This window comes from Protopterus annectens, chromosome 12.part0, assembly GCF_019279795.1.
Source record: "Protopterus annectens isolate FY-2018-M chromosome 12.part0, PAN1.0, whole genome shotgun sequence".
NCBI classification, from domain to species: Eukaryota; Metazoa; Chordata; order Ceratodontiformes; family Protopteridae; genus Protopterus; species Protopterus annectens.
Window position 1 is genome coordinate 858,451,270 of NC_056746.1, and position 22,137 is coordinate 858,473,406.

A 22,137-nucleotide genomic window follows, 5' to 3' on the forward strand; every position below is an offset into this window, starting at 1 on the left:
AGGCGGTCCCGCAGTCGGCCCGAATTCCAAAGTCTTGGTCCGGCGTCGGTTGCTGTCGCTTCTTCCCTGACGTCAGTGCGCCAGGGGTATATAAGAGGCATCCGACGCCATTTTCTTCAGTCTTTCTTGCCGCGCAGTGCCCGAAGCAGAAGCAGTTCGCAAGTGCCGGTCGGCTGACACCTGAGATTTTCGATTTGAATTTCAGTCCGAAGTCTTCAATAAAGCTAAGTACCCCATTGGGGAACATTTTCTTGCCTCAGTCCGATGTCAGAAAAAGTTAACAATCGCATTTCTTGTGGGAAGCAAATACCTCATAAGGACTTCCATTCCTGTTGTATTCCTTGCCTAGGCCCAGACCACGAAGTCACAGGTTGTCGGTTTTGCGCTAGGTTTAATAAACGCACTATCAAACACCGATGTTCTTCATTCCACATTGCTGCAGTCCTAACTATTGGGTAGTCCGCTGTCCCAGTCGGCCCGAATACCAAAGTATATGGCTGACGTCGGTCAAGAAGCATTAGACTGACGTCAGTACGTCAGGGTACTAATGCACATGACCGACGTCATATCCTCAGTCCTTTTTTGCCGCATGGTCCGATGCAGAAGCAGTTTTGCGAGTGCAGGTTGGCGTTCTGAAAGTTTCTGAAGTCAGAGTTTCAGACCGAATCAAAGTTGGCTAAGTACCCCGTTGGGGAATATTTTGGTTTTTTCTTGCCTCAGTATTTAACCGGATGTCAGAAAAGTGAATAACTGTATTTCTTGTGGGAAACAGATACCTCATAGGGATTACCATACTTTGTGTATACCTTGTTTAGGGCCTGAGCACGACGTTGTTGGATGCCGCTCTTGTGCTAGATTTAACAAACGCACTATTAAGAGAAGGTTAGACTGTGCCAGGTTAGTTTTTGGGAAGCGTTGTAATTATAAAATGCCGTCGGATGCTCCGACGCCCGCTTCGGCCAAAAAGCACAAGGATAAAGCAGCAAAGCCTAGAGGGGAAGAACCGACAGTCCCGGACGTCGGTTCTTTAGAAGGCTCAGTGGAGCCGGAGGTTCTGCCAGGAGTTTCTTTGGAGTCTCAGGAGAGACTTTACTGTTACAGGATGTGTCCTCTCAGGAAGTAGGCCAGGCTGAAGGGGCTTCTCAGGTGGCTGTTCTTCCCTCTCTTCCTAAGGTGGTTAGAGCCTCCCCTTCTGTTTCCAAGGTTTCTTTGAGAGGCAGGCCAAGTTTAACTTCAGTGGGGGTTTCTCCTAGTGCTTCAGGGTCTTTGCCTAAGAAACATATGCTTAAAATGGCAGAGGATTTGATTACTATGATTAGAGGTTCTATGCCCCCTCCTGATAAGAGGCCTAGGGTGGAACCTGAGTTTGAGAGTTTTGAGCAGTGTTCAGAGGCTTCTGAGTCTTGACTGAAGACTTGCAGGAGTATCCTCCTTATTCTGATTCTGATGTGGATGATTCTACTCCTTCAGCTTCTCCTCCTGAGGATTTTTCATTTTCAGAGACTCTGCATTCCATGAGGGAGCATTTTAAATGGGAAGGTCAAGATTTCTCTGATTCCAGGAAGAGGCTTAGGGAATTCTTGTTTTTACCCCAGCATAGGCCTTTAGCTATACCTCCTGTTCTGAATGTGGTGGAAGATGATTTTGCAGAGGCTTCCCTGAATCCTGATTCTTTGCCTCCTGCCCCAGTTAAACCGGATAGGTACTATAGGGTGCCTGAAGCTCATAAGTATCTTTTTAAGAGTCCTAGGGCAGACCCGGAAACTGTCTCTCAGGGGCCTAAAGGTGTGAAGGCTACTGTTGTTAAAAATCCTGTTCCTCCTGATAAAGAGGCAAGGGCTTTGGATAGATGGGGAAAGAAAGTGTATACTTCTTCCACTTTAGCCTTGAGGGCGTTGAATTGTCAGTTTCACATGTTAAAATATCAGAATTATCTCCTTTCACAATTGAAGTCTAAGGTGGATGCTCTGGCAGAAGGTATTGAGTGTAAAGAGTTGCAGGATTTAGTTCATGTGTCTGAACAGGTGGGTAAGCATTCCTTGCAGTGTGGTTTTGATGCTGTGCAGGCCTCCTCGAGGGTGGCTGCCACTGGTTCTGTTCTTCGTAGGCACGCCTGGTTGAGGGATCAGAATTTAGCTGAGCATGTTAAGACAAGGATTTTGGATGCTCCTTTACAGTCTGATGTGTTGTTTGGTTCGCCTGTGGAAGCAGTTTTAAAGAAAATGGAGGACAAGGCTAAGTCTATGCAAACTGTTAAGGATTTTTTGCAGGTGCAGCCTCCAAAGTTTAGTAGAAATTGGCCTTCTAAGGGATGGACATATCCTGCTTATGATTCCCAGTCTAGAGGTAGGTCTAGGCGTGGTAGGGGCAGAGCTCAAGGTTCTTTTAGGCCTAGAACAGGGAGTTCACCTGCTCAGACTTCTGGTGAGGGCAGGGGTCAGTCCTTTCGTAAACAGACCCAATGACCTACCTTTTCAGCTGCCAGTACATTCTCGCCTGGCAGCACCTTTGGGAGGAAGGCTGGCTCTTTTCAAAGAAAATTGGGATTTAATTACCCAAGACAGATGGGTTTTGGATATCATTCACCACGGTTACAGGTTTTATTTCCATACCTTGCCTCCTTTCAAAGGCATGCCAGACATTCCTCCTCTACAAAGAAAAGAGGCTCACAAGCAAATTTCTCTGTTGCTCCAAATAGGGGCCATTCAGCCAGTTCCTGTGCCAGAAAGGGGCCTAGGATTTTACTCTCGCCTGTTCCTAGTACCAAGAAGGGGAACACGTGGAGACCAATTTTGGATTTATCTATCCTCAACACTTATCTGGACATTCCCAAGTTCAAAATGTTGACGTTACAACAGCTTTTACCTCTGCTGGGCAAAGATCACTGGATGGTAACTTTAGATCTCAAGGAAGCTTACCTTCATGTGCCTATCAGACTGAGTTGCAGGAAGTATCTGCGTTTTCGAGCTGGAGATTCTCATTATCAGTTCTCTGCATTGCCCTTTGGCTTATCCACTGCGCCCAGAGTATTCACAAAGGTTCTGGCTCCAGTGATAGCTTACTTCAGGCTAAAAGGAATACAAATCTATCCTTACTTGGACGACTGCCTGATTCTGGCTCAAGAAAAGGAAGACCTTTTACAGCATTTGGAATATGTGATAGCAGTGCTAAGATGCCTAGGGTATTCTGTGAATGAAATAAAGTCCAGTCTAGTACCCTCTCAAGACATGTGCTTTCTGGGTGTGAGACTGAATACAGCAGCCCAGATGGCCTTTTAACCCCGGACAAACAAAAGAATCTTTCCAGTTACTTCCATCAACTATCTCTTCAGTCCGGGCTGACTGCAAGGACAGTCCTTCAAGCCTTAGGGTTCATGGCATCTTGTATTCTGGTGCTTCCCAATGCCAAACTGCATATGAGGAAGCTGCAATGGTATCTCAAAATGTATGGACACAGCACTGCCAGGATTTGGACACTGTCATTCAAATAATACCTTGCATTCAAAAGGAATTTTTGTGGTGGGCTCAGGAATGTCACCTAAACAAGGGACTCTCTGTGACCCGGCCAGAGGCGAGTCAGATTCTAACGACAGATGCCTCAGACATTGCTTGGGGAGCTCATCTAAATGGAAAGTGGATACAAGACAAGTGGCCTGCCAGACTACAGCATCTACATATCAACATGAAAGAGATGTTAGCAGTCCAGTTTGCATTAATGGCTTTCAAGGAGTTACTTCTTCCAGGGCAGGTGTTGATTCTAACAGACAACACAACTGTCATGTGGTACATCAACAAACAAGGGGAACACATTCTTACCCGTTGTGCAGGCAAGCAATGATTTTATGGGAGACTGCGCTCAACTTGCAACTAACTCTTCAGGCAAGGTTTCTGCCGGGAGCACAGAACTCCTTAGCAGATGTGTTAAGCAGACAAATCATGGATCCCCACGAGTGGAAACTGGATCTTCATGTATTTCGAAAATTGACAGTGTCATGGGGAACTCCAGACATAGATCTGTTCGCTTCTCCACTAAACCACCAGCTGCCAAAGTTTTGCACAAAGAGGTTTCATCACACAGCTTGGAAAGTGGATGCTCTTTCTTTCAGTTGGAAAAATCTTCATGTGTATGCCTTTCCACCTCTGCCTCTTCTCCCAAAGGTGCTCCTAAAGGTCAGACAAGACAAGCCAAGGATGATTTTAATAGCTCCAGATTGGCCTCGGCAACGCTGGTACCCATTACTGAGGAATCTGGTAAGGGAGCCTCCATGGCCTTTACCTTTGATTCCACACCTGCTGTCTCAGAGGGACGGTCACCTGCTCAATGTCAAGCTTCACTCTCTTCATCTAACAGCCTGGCATATTCTGTTTTGAAACACAGCAGGTCTCAACTTCCTCAACAAGTTTTAAATGTGATTTTGGAAGCCAGAAGACCTAGTACAAGGAAAGTGTACGCAGAAAAATGGAAGAGATTTTTATTTTGGAGTGCAGCAAACAATTTGGAGATTTCTGAGCCTAATTTGAGTGTGGCTCTTCAATATCTTACTGAGTTATTGGACAAAGGTTTGTCTTTCTCTTCCATTAAGATTCATGCTGCAGCAATTTCAGCTCACTATGATTGTGACCCACCATTGTTTTCGCATCCTTTGTTCAAGCAATTTCTTAGAGGGGCAAAGAATATAAGACCCCCACGTAGAGTTCCTACTCCTGCTTGGGATCTCAATTTTGTGTTGGAGAAACTTACTCTACAACCTTTTGAGCCTGCGGCTACTGCTGAATTGAAATACTTGTCATGGAAGACTGCTTTTTTGTTGGCCATTACTTCTGCAAGAAGGGTTTCTGAATTGCAGGCCCTTATGGCGGTAGAGCCTTTTTTGATTTTACATAAGGATAGGGTATCATTACGTACTAATCCTTCCTTTATGCCTAAGGTGGTTTCTAGTGTGGCTTTAAACCAAACTATTCATTTGCCTACTTTTTATGCAGATCCCCAAAATAAAGGGGAAAAGATTTTGCACACTTTAGATGTACACAGGCAATTGCGTTATTATTTAAGCAGGACTAAGGATTTTAGGCAGTCTCAGCAGTTGTTTGTTTCTTTTGCTTTGAGTTCTCAGGGCAAGCCTGTGTCAAAACAAACTATTTCTAAGTGGATTGGGTTTTGCATTGCATTTTGTTATTCCCATCATGGCAAGGAGATTCCAGCTGGGATTAGGCCTCATTCCACTAGGGCTACTGCCACTTCAACAGCATTTCTAAGGGGCGTGGCAACTAAGGATATTTTGGAGGCAGCTACTTGGAGTTCAGTTCATACTTTCTCTAAGCATTATCACCTTCCTCTCTACTCTAAATCTAGGGCTGGTTTTGCCACAGCTATTTTGCAAGGCATGTTGTCAGCTCCTGCTTCCTTATGATTTGCCAGCCTCCCTTACCTCTGCTTTGGGATTCTACCCAATAGTTAGGACTGCAGCAATGTGGAATGAAGAACATAGTACAGTTTTGTACCTACCATAAATGTAGATGTTCGAGGATCCACATTGCTGCAGTCCAATTACCCTCCCTCCTTCCCTCTGTGTTTAGGGGTGGTTGTGTAGGTGAGGTTATACTCTGGTAATTTTGTATATATTGTACATATTTTTGGTGCAGGAATGTTTGGAGTTTTTGGTTTTGGCCTTGTCTTTTTAGGGTCTTCTGACATCTGGGGCAAGAAAAGACTGAGGATATGATGTCGGTCATGCGCATTAGTACCCTGACGTACTGACGTCAGTCTAATGCGCCTTGACCGACGTCAGCCATATACTTTGGTATTCGGGCCGACTGGGACAGCGGACTACCCAATAGTTAGGACTGCAGCAATGTGGATCCTCGAACATCTACATTTATGGCAGGTACAAAACTGTACTTTTTGACTTCGCACGGCATTACTTTGGTAGGAAATTTAATTATATCATGCCGTCGGAGCAGCCGACGACCGCAATTCATAAAAAACACAAGGATAAGGACAGGCAGCCTAGGAATAAGACAGACCCCGAGGCCTCAGCTGGGCCTGTTGCCGGTTCTCCGGTTTTCAGTGAGGCACCTACGCAGCCCCTGACGACCGCAGAGCTGGAACCCCAGACAGCTGCCGACTCCCAAGCGGAGTCTACTAGGCCGACGCAGCCATCTACCGACACCAGAGCAGAATTAGACACCGGTGCAGAGGAAACACCTTCGGTTGCAGAAGGTGTCTTCAGACCGACTACACTCACCATTAAATCTTATGCTAAGCTTAAAACTCCTTTAAAGCCTAAGAAAACTGTTCATCAGTCTACAGGTCAAGGCCCCATGCCTAAGAAACAGATGCTTAAGATGGCTGAAGATTTAATTACCCTTTTCAGGGGTTCCCATCCCCCCCGATAAAAAACCAAGACAAGAGGAGGATTATGCATCCTCTGACCAGGTTTCTCTCTCCTCAGATTCTTCTGAGGAACAGGATTACACTTTTCCACCTTATGAGGATTCTGATGCTGAAGACTCTATTCCCTCAGCATCTCCCCCTGAAGACTACTCCTTTGGGGAAACATTACATACCATGAGGGAACATTTCCAGTGGGAAGGCCAGGATTACTCAGATTCTAAGAAAAGGCTCCAAGAGTTCCTTTTGTTACCCCAGCACAGACCCCTTACTGTCCCTCCTGTTTTACATATTGTGGATTATGTTTACTTGGAGTCTAGTTTAAATCCTGACTCTCTACCTCCTGCTCCAGCCAAACCAAACAGATACTACAGATTACTTGACTCACACAAATTCCTTTATAAAAGCCCTATAGCTGACCCAGAAACCATTTCCCAGGGTCCTAAGGTAGCAAAAGCTTCTATGGCTAAAAATCCTGTGCCCTCTGAAAGAGATTCCAGAGCCCTAGATAGATGGGGAAAGAAAATATACACCTCTGCAACTCTGGCTATGAGAACATTAAATTGCCAGTTTCACATGTTGAAATATCAACAATTCCTGATGTCTCAGTTAAAACAAAAAATGAGCACACATTCAGAACAGCCTGAATTCAAGGAAATGCAGGATCTGTTGCATGCAGCTGAACAGGTGGGCAAGCATACTTTACAATGCGGATTTGATTCATTGGAAGCTTCCTGTAGAGCAGCTGTTACTGGCTCTGTCATTCGTAGACATGCTTGGTTAAAAGAGAGCAAACCCTCCCTGACCATGTTAAAGCAAAATTATTAGATGCACCTTTACAACAAGATGTATTATTTGGTGTCAAAGCAGAAGAGGTTTTAAAGAAAATGGAGGACAAAGCTAAATCTATGCAAACGGTCAAGGATTTCTTGCAGGTACAACCCCCTCGCTTCAGCAGAAATTGGCCAACAAAAAATTGGTCCTTTCCAGCTTCAGACAGATCACAGAGGGGCAAATACAGATGCCCAAGGAGCAGAGGTCAGTCACAAGGCCCTTACAAACCTCGCCAATGGGGTTCAGCTACCCAGAAAGGAGGAGAAGACAGGCCCCAAGCTAGCAGAAGACAGACACAATGACTCTATCCTCAAACTACCAAGCAAATCTCTCCTGGCAACACCCTTGGGAGGAAAACTAGCATTTTTTGCAGACAACTGGCACATCATCACACAAGACAAATAGGTTCTAAACATTGTCTCTCAAGGATACAGATTCCACTTTCATTCCTTACCAAGGATCAAAGGAATGTCAAACCTGCCACCAAATCAATGGGCAGAGGCACAAAAACAAATTGCAGCTCTCATGAACATGAGAGCCATTCAACAGGTACCTTCACAGGTGCAAGGACAAGGATTTTACTCAAGACTCTTCCTAGTTCCAAGAAAGGACAAAGCATGGAGACCCATTCTGGATCTTTCAATTCTGAACACCTATCTGCAAGTGCCAAAATTCAAGATGCTAACACTACAGCAGCTTCTTCCCATGTTGGGCAAGAATGCTTGGCTAGTCACTTTGGACCATAAGGAGGCATACCTGCATGTCCCTATCAGACAAAATTGCAGAAGATACCTCCACTTCATTGCAGGTTCAACGCATTATCAATTCTCTGCACTACCCTTTGGCTTATCTACTGTGCCCAGGGTCTTCACAAAATGCCTGGCACCAGTAATTGCATACTGCAGACAAAGAGGAATTCAAATATACTCATACCTGGACGACTGTCTTATTCAAGCAGAAAGCAAGGACATTCTTTTACAGCATCTGGCATTTGTCAAACACCTTCTATGTTGCCTAGGGTACACAATAAACGAAAAGAAATCAAAACTAGTGTCCTCACAAAACATAATATCCCTGGGTGCCAGCTTGAATACAACGGCCCAGATGGCTTATCTCACGCCAGACAAACAACGACAGCTGTTTCAATATTTCAAAATAATGGTAACAAAGGCCCAACTCCCTGCAAGAAAAATTCTGCAGGCCTTGGGATTCATAGCATCTTGCATACTACTAATACCATTTGCAAAACTGCATATGAGGAAATTACAATGGTACCTGAAAAGTGTATGGACTCTGCACAGCCACAGCTTGGAAACAATGATTCCACTCATTCCCTGCCTTCAACAGGAGTTTCTATGGTGGGCACAGGCATGTCACCTCAACAAGGGTCAGCCTTTCACCTTACCCACAGCCAGGCAAACTGTGACAACGGATGCATTAGACTATGCCTGGGGAGCACACATGGCAGGACAGTGCATTCAGGGCAAATGGACTACAGATCAGAGACACTTGCATATCAATCAAAAAGAAATGCTAGCAGTGCAGAATGCCCTAATAGCTTTCAAGGACCTTCTGCACCCAGAACAACTACTAATAAGGATAGACAACACCACAGTTATGTGGTACATAAACAAGCAAGGGGGCACACACTCCTACCCTCTATGCAGGCAAGCAATGACCTTGTGGAACACTGCACTGTCTTACCAGGTTCAATTACAAGCACAATTCCTGCCAGGAAAGAAAAACACATTGGCAGATGACCCAAGCAGAAACATCATGGATCCACACGAATGGAAACTAGATCCACAAGTATTTGCAATGATAGCTCAAAAATGGGGACGCCCAGACATAGATCTGTTTGCAAGCCCCCACAACCACCAACTTCAAAAATTTTGCACAAGGATCTTCCATCCACTAGCTTGGAAAGTGGACGCCCTCTCATTCAGTTGGAAAACATTAACAGTGTATGCCTTCCCTCCACTGCCTCTTCTAGCAAAGGTACTGCTGAAAGTCAGATTACAGAGGCCACAAATGATTCTCGTTGCACCAGACTGGTCACGCCAACATTGGTATCCAATTTTAAGGAACATGGCCCAGGGCCCACCTTGGATTTTGCCACAAATTCCTCACCTGCTCACCCAGCGAGACAATCTGATTCTACACAGCCAGCTCAAGACTTTAAACCTGGCTGCATGGCAAATTACCTAAACAACCAGCCAACACCTTTATCCAAAGCTGTTATGGATGTCATTCTGGAGGCCAGGAGGCCCAGCACCAGGAAAACCTATTCAGACAAATGGAAAAGATTTTGCACCTGGAACCAGGCTAAAGGCCTAAATCCCCTGGAGCCGAACATTCCTCAGATTCTACAATATTTAACTGAGATGTTACACAAAGGACTTTCCTTTTCATCTATTAAGATCCATGCCTCAGCAATTTCAGCTCATTACAGCATGGATCCTCCTTTATTTTCACATCCACTCCTAAGACAGTACCTCAGAGAGGCTAAGAACTTAAGACCGCCAAGGAGAGCTGCAACACCTACTTGGGATCTCAACTTTGACCTGGAAAAGCTTACACTGCCACCCTTTGAACCAGCTTTTTCAACTGAATTAAAATTTCTTTCATGGAAAACTGCCCTACTACTAGCAATAACCTAGAGTCTCAGAGCTTCAGGCACTAATGGCAGTGGAGCCTTTCCTCATTTTTCATGAAGACAGAGTCTCTCTATGAACTAATCCTTCCTTTATGCCAAAGGTGGTATCCAGTGTGGCCCTAAACCAAACCATTCACTTACCCACCTTCTTCCCAAATCCCCAGAACACAGGAGAAAGACTCCTGCACTCTTTGGACATTCACAGGCAATTAAGTTACTACTTGGATAAAACTAAGGCTTTCAGAAAAACTGACCAGCTCTTTGTAGCCTATGCTACAGGATCACAAGGAAAAGCTATGTCAAAACAGACCACTTCTAAATGGATAGGACATTGCATATGTTTCTGCTACACACATCATGGGAAACCAGTACCTGCTAACATTAGGTCCCACTCTACCAGGGCTACAGCTACATCAGCAGCCTTTCTCAGGGGAGTGCCAGCCAAGGATATAATGGAAGCTGCTACTTGGAGTTCAGTGCACACCTTCACCAAACACTATCACTTACCTCTTTACTCGTAAGACTAGAGCTGGTTTTGCCACTGCAGTTTTGCAGGGCCTATTAGCCCCTTCTAACCCTGTTTGACTCCACCTCCCCTCCTTAGCTTTGGGATTCAACCCAAGTGTGATGACTGCAGCAGGGTAACACGATGAACATAGTACAGTTTTGTACCTACCATAAATGTAGATGTTCGAGTGTTCACCCTGCTGCAGTCCAGGTTACCCTCCCGCCATCCCCTCTGAACTAGCTGGACTTATCTCTACCACTTTATCCTACTCCACCTCTGTGGTGTATTTGCTTGTACCTAAGGGTTTTGTTTTATTTTTATATAGCTATATATATATATATATATATATATATATATATATATATATATATTTTGCCTACCGTTTGGGGGCACCTGACATCTGGGGCAAGAAAAACTGAAGAAAATGGTGTTGGATGCCTCTTATATACCCCTGGCGCACTGTTGTCAGGGAAGAAGCGACAGCAACCGACGCCGGACCAAGACTTTGGAATTCAGGCCGACTGCGGGGACCGCCTGATGGCACAATAACCCAAGTGTGATGACTGCAGCAGGGTGAACACTCGAACATCTACATTTATGGTAGGTACAAAACTGTACTTTCCAGCAGCTGTGATTGGTTCTTTTGAATAGCCCGAAAAGGGTTTGAGTTGAGGTTCTGATGTACAAGTATACCAGAGAGGCAGGAAACACTTAATTTTGTCAGTCAAGACTTGAAATACCTATTTTTGTTATAGAAGCTAGGTTAATCACCATCTTTTCAAATCAAACATGTTTCGATGGGTGATGATTCATCTCAGTCTGAAAACACTCTTGGCTGTTCCTTTTTACAATTCTGATAGAGATGCATCAAATTTATAAACTGTTATAACGGGCAATGCTGTTTAAAGTCTGTTACTTAAATATATGTATGGTCGGCACACTGGTGCAGCGGTTAACATTGTTGCCTCATAGCAAGAGGTTCTCTGGTTTGATTCTCGGCTGGGGTGCTTTCTATGTGGAGTCTGTATGTCCCCCCTGCGTTCGCATAGGTTTCCTCCCAAATTCCAAAGATGTGTCTGGTGCGTTTTTCCCTGGGCCTCCACTGAAAATAAGCTCCGTCTTAGTCGGAATTTCGTGGTCAACAGATGTTAAATAAATAAATAAATATATGGAAGACTGATAAAAGCAATTCGGTATAGTCACTATACATAGTGTATAATCTGTAGTGTATATTTTGAACTGAACAGCTGAAATACTTCACTGCATCTGTGTATATCACGTAACGTGTAGTAATGCAGTAATATAGTACTAATTATTTAAAATGCTATATGTGGTATGTATAAAGTTTTCTTCTCTAAACTAAAGGGTGGGGTTGCATATAGATATATGTATAGTAAATAGGTAACTGTGAGTTAAGTTTTTCTGCAGTAAACCTTTTTTGTTGACTGCATATTTCTAATGTCCTCATACTTGTTCTTCTTGTGTATGCTTTACCAATGTTTGCATACTATAGAGTACCAGTAATTGTGGTCTGCCTGGACTCCTCATAGTCCTTCAGTCAGTTTCATACAGGCAGTGCTAAAGGTGCTGTCAAATTCTGAGTAGGACTCAAACTGGGGAAATGAAGTGCTTCAAGGTTGAGGGGCCAGACAGGCGAGGCTGTGTTGATATAGTCAAAAATAATGAAGGTGTCTAGTTTAGTACAACAGTAGTCAGTGCTGGGTTCACTGTTCCTTACTGTTTGTTTCTGATAACATTTGAAAGCATGGGAGATGGGTTATCCCTTTATATATGATACAAGTGCTGCAGTGGTGGAGGGAGGAGCAAGTCAAAAGGTGAATTGAGAAGGCTGACCAAGTGGCAGAAATGTGACAGTTGAGGATGAAGGGCAGACAGTGCTCAGAAATGCATTTGAACAATAGCAGCTCTGATAGAGGAGTGGTTGAATAGAGTCTGGGGATGCTGGTCATGCTTGATTTGGATCACTAGCAGAATGCTGAAGAATGCTGTGTGTGTCCTCAGTGAGGCAGACTTCAGAAGCAAATAATGTGTTTACACTGTATTAGGGAATGATCAGGCCACGTAGAGTACTGTGTGCAGTTATGAAGTTCTTGCAGGGAAAAGAACTTTATGCTTCTGGAAGTACTGCTGAGGAAAGCCACCAAAGAGTTTGTGGGATGGAGAGGATAGAACATGGCAGCCCGTAAAAGGAGCTAGAGAGACCAGAACTGACAGGGGAGGATGTAATAAGAATGCATAAGAGCATGTTATGGAAATGAAGTGATCATCTTGAACAGAAAGGACAGCAGGGGAAGGGCCTACTCTAAATCTGCAAAAGTATGTTTTTGTAGGGAGAATGTGTGTCACAGAACAAGACTTTGGGAATGAGTGACAGACGAAATCCATGGAGGGCATGAAATTGGAGAATGGGTGAGGAGGAAGGGAATGCAGGAGAGATGGAATATTAAGTGCACTCTAAGGGGATTCCAGACAGGCTCATCATCTCCTGCCATCAAGCATTACTACTTGTATGCTTAATTTATATAACATGTATGCATAAATAAACACACACACACACACACACACACACACACACACACACACACACACACACACACACACACACACACACACACACACGGTTTGAGCTAAAACATGCAACAAAACATTATTTTTATCTGAGTGGTTAGCTTTTGCTTTTTATTCCTATTTGGATACAAGATACTTGTAACCATAGTTCTAAGGAGAACTACTGCTGTGTCACAGGAGTATGTTATGCCTTACGAATCCAGACTTTGAAGATGACAGCGTGGTCTGCCTATTCTTATTATGTCATGCTATTACAAACCCTACATTTTGTAGGAGAGAAACATCTGGTGAAATCTTTTTTCATGTATATAACCTAAATACCCACCAAAAGTGGTTTTAAACTACTGTTGGAGTGACCTAGTAATGGACATTACCAAGGTGTACTGAAGTAGTGCACTGGATCTCTGATCAATGAGTAGGTTAATCCACATCTTCACATTCGAATAATAGAGCATGTTTCTTGCGCACATCTCGGATACTTAGGATTTCATTTCTGGTAAGTACTATTAAACCGTATTAGTGACTGTCAGTTTCTGAAAGTTTGCTCCTTCTCAAATAGACTCAAGTTAAGGCAATAATCTACAAAGGGCTTTAACTTACCACTCAGTTTCCTAAAGTTCTGTTTCCTGAGGCTGAAGTGGTATTGAAGCTGCATTTAGCTATGTGCTTGACTTACTGTTGCTCTTATACACACCCTTTCACATAAATCTCAATTTCTGATGATCTCACAGGTCAGGGATGATATTTAACAAAAAAAGACAAAGGCCTATAATCAAGCACATGTTTTGAAAATTGACATTGTTCAATCAGAAAATAAACTAAATTTTAAATTGAGATATATTTCCTGTAGAAAAAAAAAATCTCAGTAAATGTAATATTCTTCTTGTATTTTATCTACTCCACACTGTAGTTTTCAGAAGCACATTTGGAGAGACAGGAGAAAGCACTGGATCCACATTCTGGGTGCTTCCTTACATTTAAGAGGTATACTTCAGTTTTGCACTGATAACAGTGTATGTATGAAACACAGTGGTGCATTTTTAGGAACTACAGAAATGAAATAACCAGCAGTTATATTTCATCAAGGAATATGGAGACAGCTTTAGTAGCTTGTGTTTATGTTTATACATTTGTGCACTAACCTGCATATGTTTCTCTCCTTTTCTTTTTCTGCTGCCTTTGCCAATGATGGTGCGGTAAGTTTAGAACACTAATATCAGTGATGGTTGTTTATGCATTTTGTTTGGGAGCAGCATCTGACTGCCATTTAAATTTGCATGGAGAAACTTTTGTGCTTCTCAGTTGTGAGCTGCACTCTGATTTGTGGTTTTATTTTAATTAGGAGGGTGGTAAGTATTCCTTGCATTTAACTTTAGTGTCAGCACATTAGCTTTGACTTTGTGCATGTAACTTTAGTGTCAGCAAATTAGCTTTGACTTCGTGCATGTAGGGCAATGTTTGTTGTAAAAGCTGCAAAGTCCCCTGCAGGTATAATAAAGGATAGGTAAGATGCATCTTAACAAGAATCCTTAAGGTGCCTGGGTATGCTCAAGAAGCTCAAGTGATAACACAACAAAAGTGTAAACATTCAGAAAAGGGGTAAAAAGTGCATGTTATTATTCTTTGCACTGCCAAGAAAAAACACTTGTACACAAGTCAGCGAAGAATGCCAGAAAGCATTTATGTGTTCACGTAGTACATCCAACTTTTTATGTAGCTGCCCACCCATCACCTTTACTACAATTCCTGCCCGATTTTAAATCTATGTGCTAGCTCTTGAGTAGTTCAAGTTCTGTCAGCTGTCTCCTTCAATAATGCTTTCACACACCTGCTCTAAAATGCTGCCCTTTTTAGTTCATTTTGTTGTGTCGTACCTCTATTCCTATAAAATGGCATCCACAGTACCTTTACTTTTTCTAAGTCCATGTTCTCTCATCTCTCTTATTTGCATTCATAATCTAAATGAAAAACAAAGTCACTAATCCACAAACGCATTAAAAGTTATTTCGTAGAAACTCAAATTATTTAATCTATCATGAAACAAAGCTTTCAGACATAAAAGTCCTTCATCAGTGTTTTAAAAAACAGTGAAATTCAGTCATTAAATACAAATTTAAAAACAATCACATGATACAGAAATCCTATTAAAATAAAATATCAATTACTCTAACAATCTATAACAATTCATATTTAAAGTGATATCGTCACAATTACATCAGAAGTTATTTTATAACAATTATAAGTCATGAAATACAGAATATATACAAGTAATTTGTACACATAAAATAAAAGATGTAACATAATAATATATATACATGTATAAAGACAGACTCAAATGTAACACAATATATACCATCAAAACATGTTCTGTTTACTTTTTAATATTGGCTTCAATGTTACCTGTTTATTTAACCCTGGATAATAACTATCTGCCTGTATGCAAACAATCCATTCAAACTCCTTTATGTCAAGCCTATTGATAATGTCCCCACGTCTAATATTAGGTTTCAAATACTCATTGACTGTAAATACAAACTGGTGAGAAGTGTCTTTTTCTTGTACATGTTGTGCAAGGGAGTTGGTCTCAACTTTCCTACGTATATCTGATTTATGTTCTAGGATTCTATCTCGTAGCCTTCTAGAACATTTTCCTACGTAGAATGCTGGACAGATGGTACAAGTTGCCAAATAGACAATCATACTAGTATTACATGTTGCCATAAAGTTAAACACATATTTTCTTTTACTTAAGGGGTGTATAAACTCATTCAGTGAGCATATATTAGCACAACAAGAGCAATTATGACATGGGATGGTCCCTTTCTTTTTAAAAACAATACCTTTCTGTTTATTTAAAGAAAAATCTTTGTAACATAAACACTGTTTCAAATTGTTGAAATGTTTGTAACTAAACATAGGTATATTAGGTAACCATCTCTCACATCCTTGGATACTCTTAAGTATGTCCCAATTTTCCCTGATGATATATTGTATATCTTCAGTAGCTCTACTGTATGTTATAGTATACCTTAATGGTTGTGTTTTTTCAGATGTAGCCTGATTGCATATGTCATCAGATCTTTGCAAAAAAAATGGCCTAGCCTTACTTATCCCTAAGCAAGATGACATAATTTCTAACACAAGCCAATTCATGAGTATCATAACCTTTCTTTGCAAAATCATTGGTCATTTCATTCATTTTCTCCATACAGAAATCTAGATTTGTATTCAGTCTACTAGCTCTTAGGTATTGGCTTTTAGCCACACCTCTAAAAACGTGATTAGCATGCACACTGTTTTTATGAAGGTATTTGTTAGTACAGACATCCTTTCTGTGAATGCAAGTATCCAAACCATCATCAGTTATAATACGTACGTCTAAAAGAAAATCAATGAATGAATCTGATGTTTTCATTTCAAATTTCAAGAATTCAGTAGTTTGGTCCAAGAAAGCATTTAATTCTTGCATTTCTTCATTGTTACCCCTCCAAATAAAAAAAAACATTATCTACAAAGCGCTTATAAAAAAGCACTTTGCTTGAGTAAAAGTTAACATCAATATATATATTCATTTCTTCCCATTTACTCAAAGTCAAATTAGTGTAGGTGCTCACCACGGCTGTACCCATGGTGACACCAGAAACTTGATGGTAAATTTGACCAAATATAAAAACATTGTTCTCTAACACTAGTTCTAACAATTCACATAGTGTAGCTACTTCTCTGATGGTATATTTTCCACATTCAATTAAAATTTCCCTTATTCGGTCCGTGCCATAAGCGTTAAGGATCACAATAAATAGGGATTTTATATCTAACGTGACCAATAAAAAATCTTTAGTTGTGTCCACTCCACCATTCATACAACTTTTGTAAGAAATCACCTGCCTCTTTAATATAGCTCTTAACATTCATAAGGTGAGTATTCAGTGTGTTCTGTAGGTATGCCGATAAAGGTTCCTTTATCCATTCCTTGCCTGAAACAATTGGTCTCATTGGTGGCTTATGGGATGATTTATGTACCTTTGGCAGACCATATGAATACTCACCTTATGAATTGCCTTACTGATAAAATTGCAGATGACTCTATTGAATGCTTTCTTTGCATCAAGATTCACCAACATCAGTGGAGCTTTTTTATACCCTGTTTCCCTCTGGATAGTCATTCTATTAATGTCAGATGTTTGCCTCCCCTCCACAAAGCCACACTGATTCATATCTATCAGTTTTGGCAATGCATTTGGCATTCTTTTAGCTGTTATAGACATAACCTCTATATAATCATGCTTTAAAATTGAAATAGGTCTATATGAAGCTGGGTCTATTGTGTCTTTAACGTCATCCAGAATTCATGAGCAAAGGAGTTAAGAGTTAAGATGTATGGTATTTTGTCAGTATTTATAAAACTCCCTGAAAGAGAAAACTGTCCCTGAAGAAGAGGAAAATCTATGCTTTTTAAAACCCCATGTAAGCTGTGCCAGTCTGTAACACTTATCTCACATCCATTCACTGATTATCGGCTTTATCCTAAACATAGTTATAGCACAAACCTGTTTAGGATGAAGCTAATAATTGAGGAATGAAGGATCGTTTTTCTTATTCTTCTCAGTCTTCCCACATTCATTCACTGACTACTGTTTTTATCCTCAGCAGGGTTGTAGCACGACTCTTTTTAGGATAAAGCAGATAATAAGGGACTGAGAGAGTTTTTTTTTTTTCTTTTTCCACTAACCAAAGACATCTTCTGCAGGGTGCCCACAAAGTCAAGGATGATCAGACGCAGGTATCACTGGTGTGAAACACTGGCTGTGGCCATGCCCTCTAAATTACCCTTATCAAGGGTTGATACTGTAGAGTGTGAAAATCCAAATTGTATTGCAGGTAAACATGCAAAAAAAGAGAAAAGACTGGTTTCCCCTCCACCATGTTGGCTAACCCTTAAATACTACACAAAATCACATGACAAAAAAATGCTTAAAGGTACAAGGAGCCTAAAATAGTGTAAAATAATCATTTCGCAGACATGCAGCAATTCTGTATGCATATAAGCAGAAAACTAGTATCAGACTAAAATAATTCAAATTGGAGCATGACTGTGGCAGTCATAAAAAATGTTTAAAATATATAATTTTAAACTTGTGTGTGTGTGTGTGTGTGGGGGGGGGGAGTTATTACTACCACAGATGTTCCTTGTAGTTTTAAGTTTTCTTATATTTTTCTCTGTATTCATTTTAATTTGTGTATTAAGCACCTATCAATGCCTTTAAAATTAATTTTAACAGATGGATGTTCCAACGTATGTGTATAATACAGTATAAAATAATAATTTCACGGGCATTTAAGAGAACGTACACATACATACATGAGCAAACACTTTGCAGTAATGTACAAAAATATTTCATAGTGGAATACAAATAATCATAAAAAGCATGCTCTTCTAAAACATGCTTAAATTCGAGCAAAGCAAAACCCAAGTTAATACTGTCCACAGATGTTCCTTGTAGGTTCAAGTTCTCACGCCATTTTTCTTTACTCATTTTAAATTTGTGTAAAACATCCATCAGTAACCTGGGAAATTAAATTTAGCTGAGCATGTGCCAAATGGCGATGCCTCTTTCTCTAAAGAAGAGGTAGTAGAGTGCACAGCCTCAACTCCCTGGGGCATAGGTTTATAGGTAGGTACAAGGCTGTTGGCCCTGGGGCCTATATAAGCCTAGCCAAAAAGATTCCCTGGCTTTCGCCAACACAAAAGTCTCTACTTAAATATCTCCCTAATGCTATGCCACAGATACAGTAAGCAGTGGGTTAAGACAGTACACATTTACCGTGTTTGCAGTATTAACGTGCTTTACACAAAATGTAAAATGAAGAATGAGAATGAAGAAATATTCAGTGCTGGTGCATCAGCAACTTGCCAGAACTGTATAATGTGAGAACAGCTGCACAAAGTTTTCCCCCTCATATTGCAACCTTAACATAATGCAGTATTTAAATGAATATGCACCATTTACCAAAAGACATATTACTAGAAACAAACTATATGTTACAGTGGCATCTGTGGCTGAAGTGTAGGTTGAAATAAGTCAAGCGCTCTGCAATAACTGGCACAGTGTGAAATGTTATACATAACTCTGCAGTGCTAGCAACTATTTTAAATGCAGAAATTAATTATCAGCCCTAATGCTGCCCATTTAAAATCAACTCGAACTCCACTTAAATGTTACCTGTTTTTTTTTTTAATATTTCCCCATGCTATGAAAAGCTGAACTGTATCAATTCAGTGGTTATTGTCTTGTGCTTTAACATTGCTGTTTTCACCATATCAATGTACAAATGCATTAGAATTTGAACACTATTACACTTACAAAGCAGGCAAGGCTAAAGTTCTCACAATAACAGAGAATTTAATAACATTAAAGTGGCAAAGTGTCTGTTATAATATTGAGCTTAAAATTACTTACATAAGTAAAATATCACCAAAAGTGTTGCAGGCCTCAAGATGTGCCATCTGCATAATTATGCAGTGAGTGCATGTTGAACCCAGTGCTCAAATTAAAGCTGTCCAATCAACACTATTTCTTGGTATTTGTGGTGAGCACTATTTGAACAAAAACAAAAGCTTAATTTAACAACTTTCAATATGTACAAATGAGTACAAGTTAATTTCACCCTTACTACCTTTGGTACCCACCATGGTGACATTCTCCCAAGTAAAATCTATTTTAGTAATGAGACAGCTGTACTTGTCTAAACATATGCATGCTTTCTAAGACTTGCACAAGCCTAACATATTAGAGGAAGGACTTAAGAACTTTGGTTACATCCCAAATTGTAGAATACATTCTGCCCAATCTTTGATGGTAAAGGAAGCAAATTAAAAACTCAGGTGTAGATGCCTTTGTACTGGACTGAGAAAGTTCTGCAAGGAAGTTGGATTGATTTCTGTACACAAGAAAAGATTACTTACATTTTTTTACTTGGCCACTGGTTTAAACAATACATATGCAGGCTGCCCATATAGCATTGATTTTAGTTCAACAATAAGCTGAGATGTAAGGTGTGTCATTTTGGTAAAAGTAGACTGCCTTCCTCCCAGGTGCTGTTTTCTCCCAGTATCACTTTCCTCTACTGCTACCATTTTTAAGAAGGCCTGTGAAAGTACACTAATTTGGGAAGATGTTGTATAGATTGCCATGACCTGCATGTGTATCATTTGGGAAATTTTAACCAGTATTATTAAGGGAGAGAACTGTATGCCTTAAAATATGGGGTATCTGTGTAACCCTTTGTATGGGTAGAATGGGATACATTCAGTAAGCTCACAGAGGTGCACAAATTGTTAAAAGTATATTTGCTACCCCCCTACAAAATGTAATGGTGTTTTATGTAAAGTAAATAAATAAATAATGTATGTGTTATGTTTTTGCATAGAATAGCATCCGAATGATGTCAGAGTGCATGTGAATTTTTATTTTATTACCACTGCTTGTATGTTAATTCTTAGTTATTGGGATTATTATAAGCAGGTAGTGGTAAATCTTCAATTTCTGGAACAGCTGAAATATTAATTTTGGATAAATTTAGGCCTTTGTGTACTTTAAAATAAGAGCTTCTTTTTTCTTTTCCTATCTTAGAAAAGACCTAAATGTGTATCCATTACACATTCTTTTGTACTTTTGTTGAAAGTTGTTTGAACAAGTATATCTGTAACATTTGCCATGGAGTTTGTAGCACATTAATCTGTGTGTACTTTTTGTTGCCTTTCTAGGTTCAGGAAGCAAGTTCTAAAGGATTTAAGGATGTTACTGCTTTCTTTTCTAACAAACCAGATGACCCATTTGAACGGTAATTCCCAGTTTCTTGTTCAGAATGTGTGTTATTTTTCCCCATTTTTCTGTCCTTGCTTCTGAACTTTGTTTGCAGTGCACGTGAGGCATTCTCTTGTCTGTTTTAGTATCTTGCAAACATAAATGGCCCGTATTGTTGCTTATTCCTTTGTAGCTTTCCTTCTTTATTATAATCTTGTCTTGTAGTATAAAAGTTGGAAAGTAAAACTTGCAAAAGTAACAGTGATTCATGGCTTGATTTAGTTACTGTTTTACTATAAGACAGCTCAGCTGGGGCAGGGTGTAGGTTATTTGCTCACTTCATTGCTGATTGGTCAAATTTTTTTCTAGCCAGCTGAACAGTGCTTTATTAACATTTTTTCTACCTTTTTGCAAGATTTGGTGACTTTGGAATTAGAGGGAATGTGTGAAAACAAAATATTGAAGTTCTGTTTGGTTGGCTAGTCCCGAGTGAGTGGGCTTTGGGTGATCAGTTAGCATGAAGCCATTGTAAGTCCCAGGTGTTTTGTAACACAGAAACGGTCTTTGTGAAGCTGGCATGACTTTAGTCCTTTTCAAGTATCAGAAGCTTTGCATCAGAGAAAGCACTTGCTAGGGTGAACAGAGGCATGGGATTTTGAATTAAGGTTTTAGTATGTTAGATGATTTGTCAAAGTAGAAGGGTACTGCTCTGTAGCCATTACAACTTTGGCCAGTATAAAGTGCAGTATTTGCATGGGAATAAGTGCACCAGGAGGCAAAGGGGAGATGCAAAAAGTATGAGTTTATATTTACTTTAAAATGTTCACTCTTTAGACCAACCCTAGGCCATTATACGAAAGAAGTGCAAAAAGAACAGACACAATTGTGTAATGTGTGACATAGATGCCATAAAGGTCCCCTTCATTTATTCTGAATATCAGATGAGAGAAGATGAAAGTCCTGATGTAACAGTACCACTAAAGCGTTTAATTCAATAATTTGGAGTAAGTACTAAAACCATTCCTGTATTCAAAGCTGAACAGTAACTAAATTCATTTATAGGTAAACAGCTTCACTGTACAGGCAAAAGCATAAAAGAATACTTACACTGTTGTACATTGAGCATGCTTTTTTTTCTTTTTCTTTTTTTATTTGTTTGTAAAACTGCTTTTTTGAAGAGGAAGAAGCCCTCTTGCATGCTTCACCCAGACAGCTTACATATTATATGGTACTGCAGTCTCAGGGAAATGAAAATGTTTGGTTTTAATGTAAGAGACTTCCTTTTATCCAGAGTTTGTGCAGCTTCAAGAAAGAGAGAATAATAAGGTAGTGGAGGGTCGCCAAATGAGGAA

At 40.5% G+C, this 22,137-nt stretch overlaps 1 protein-coding gene across 5 annotated transcripts in view; it reads left to right on the plus strand.

Annotated features, from left to right (window-relative positions):
* The window catches only part of ARFGAP1 (ADP ribosylation factor GTPase activating protein 1), an 800,187-nt gene that overhangs the window by 741,715 nt on the left and 36,335 nt on the right, over nt 1-22,137 (plus strand). For 4 of the 5 annotated variants that reach the window (XM_044089896.1, XM_044089898.1, XM_044089897.1 and 1 more), the window contains one exon: nt 20,746-20,822. In XM_044089896.1, the coding sequence (XP_043945831.1) occupies nt 20,746-20,822 (77 nt within the window). The remainder of the gene's footprint in view (nt 1-20,745; nt 20,823-22,137) is intronic. The other variant, XM_044089899.1, reaches the window with a different exon arrangement.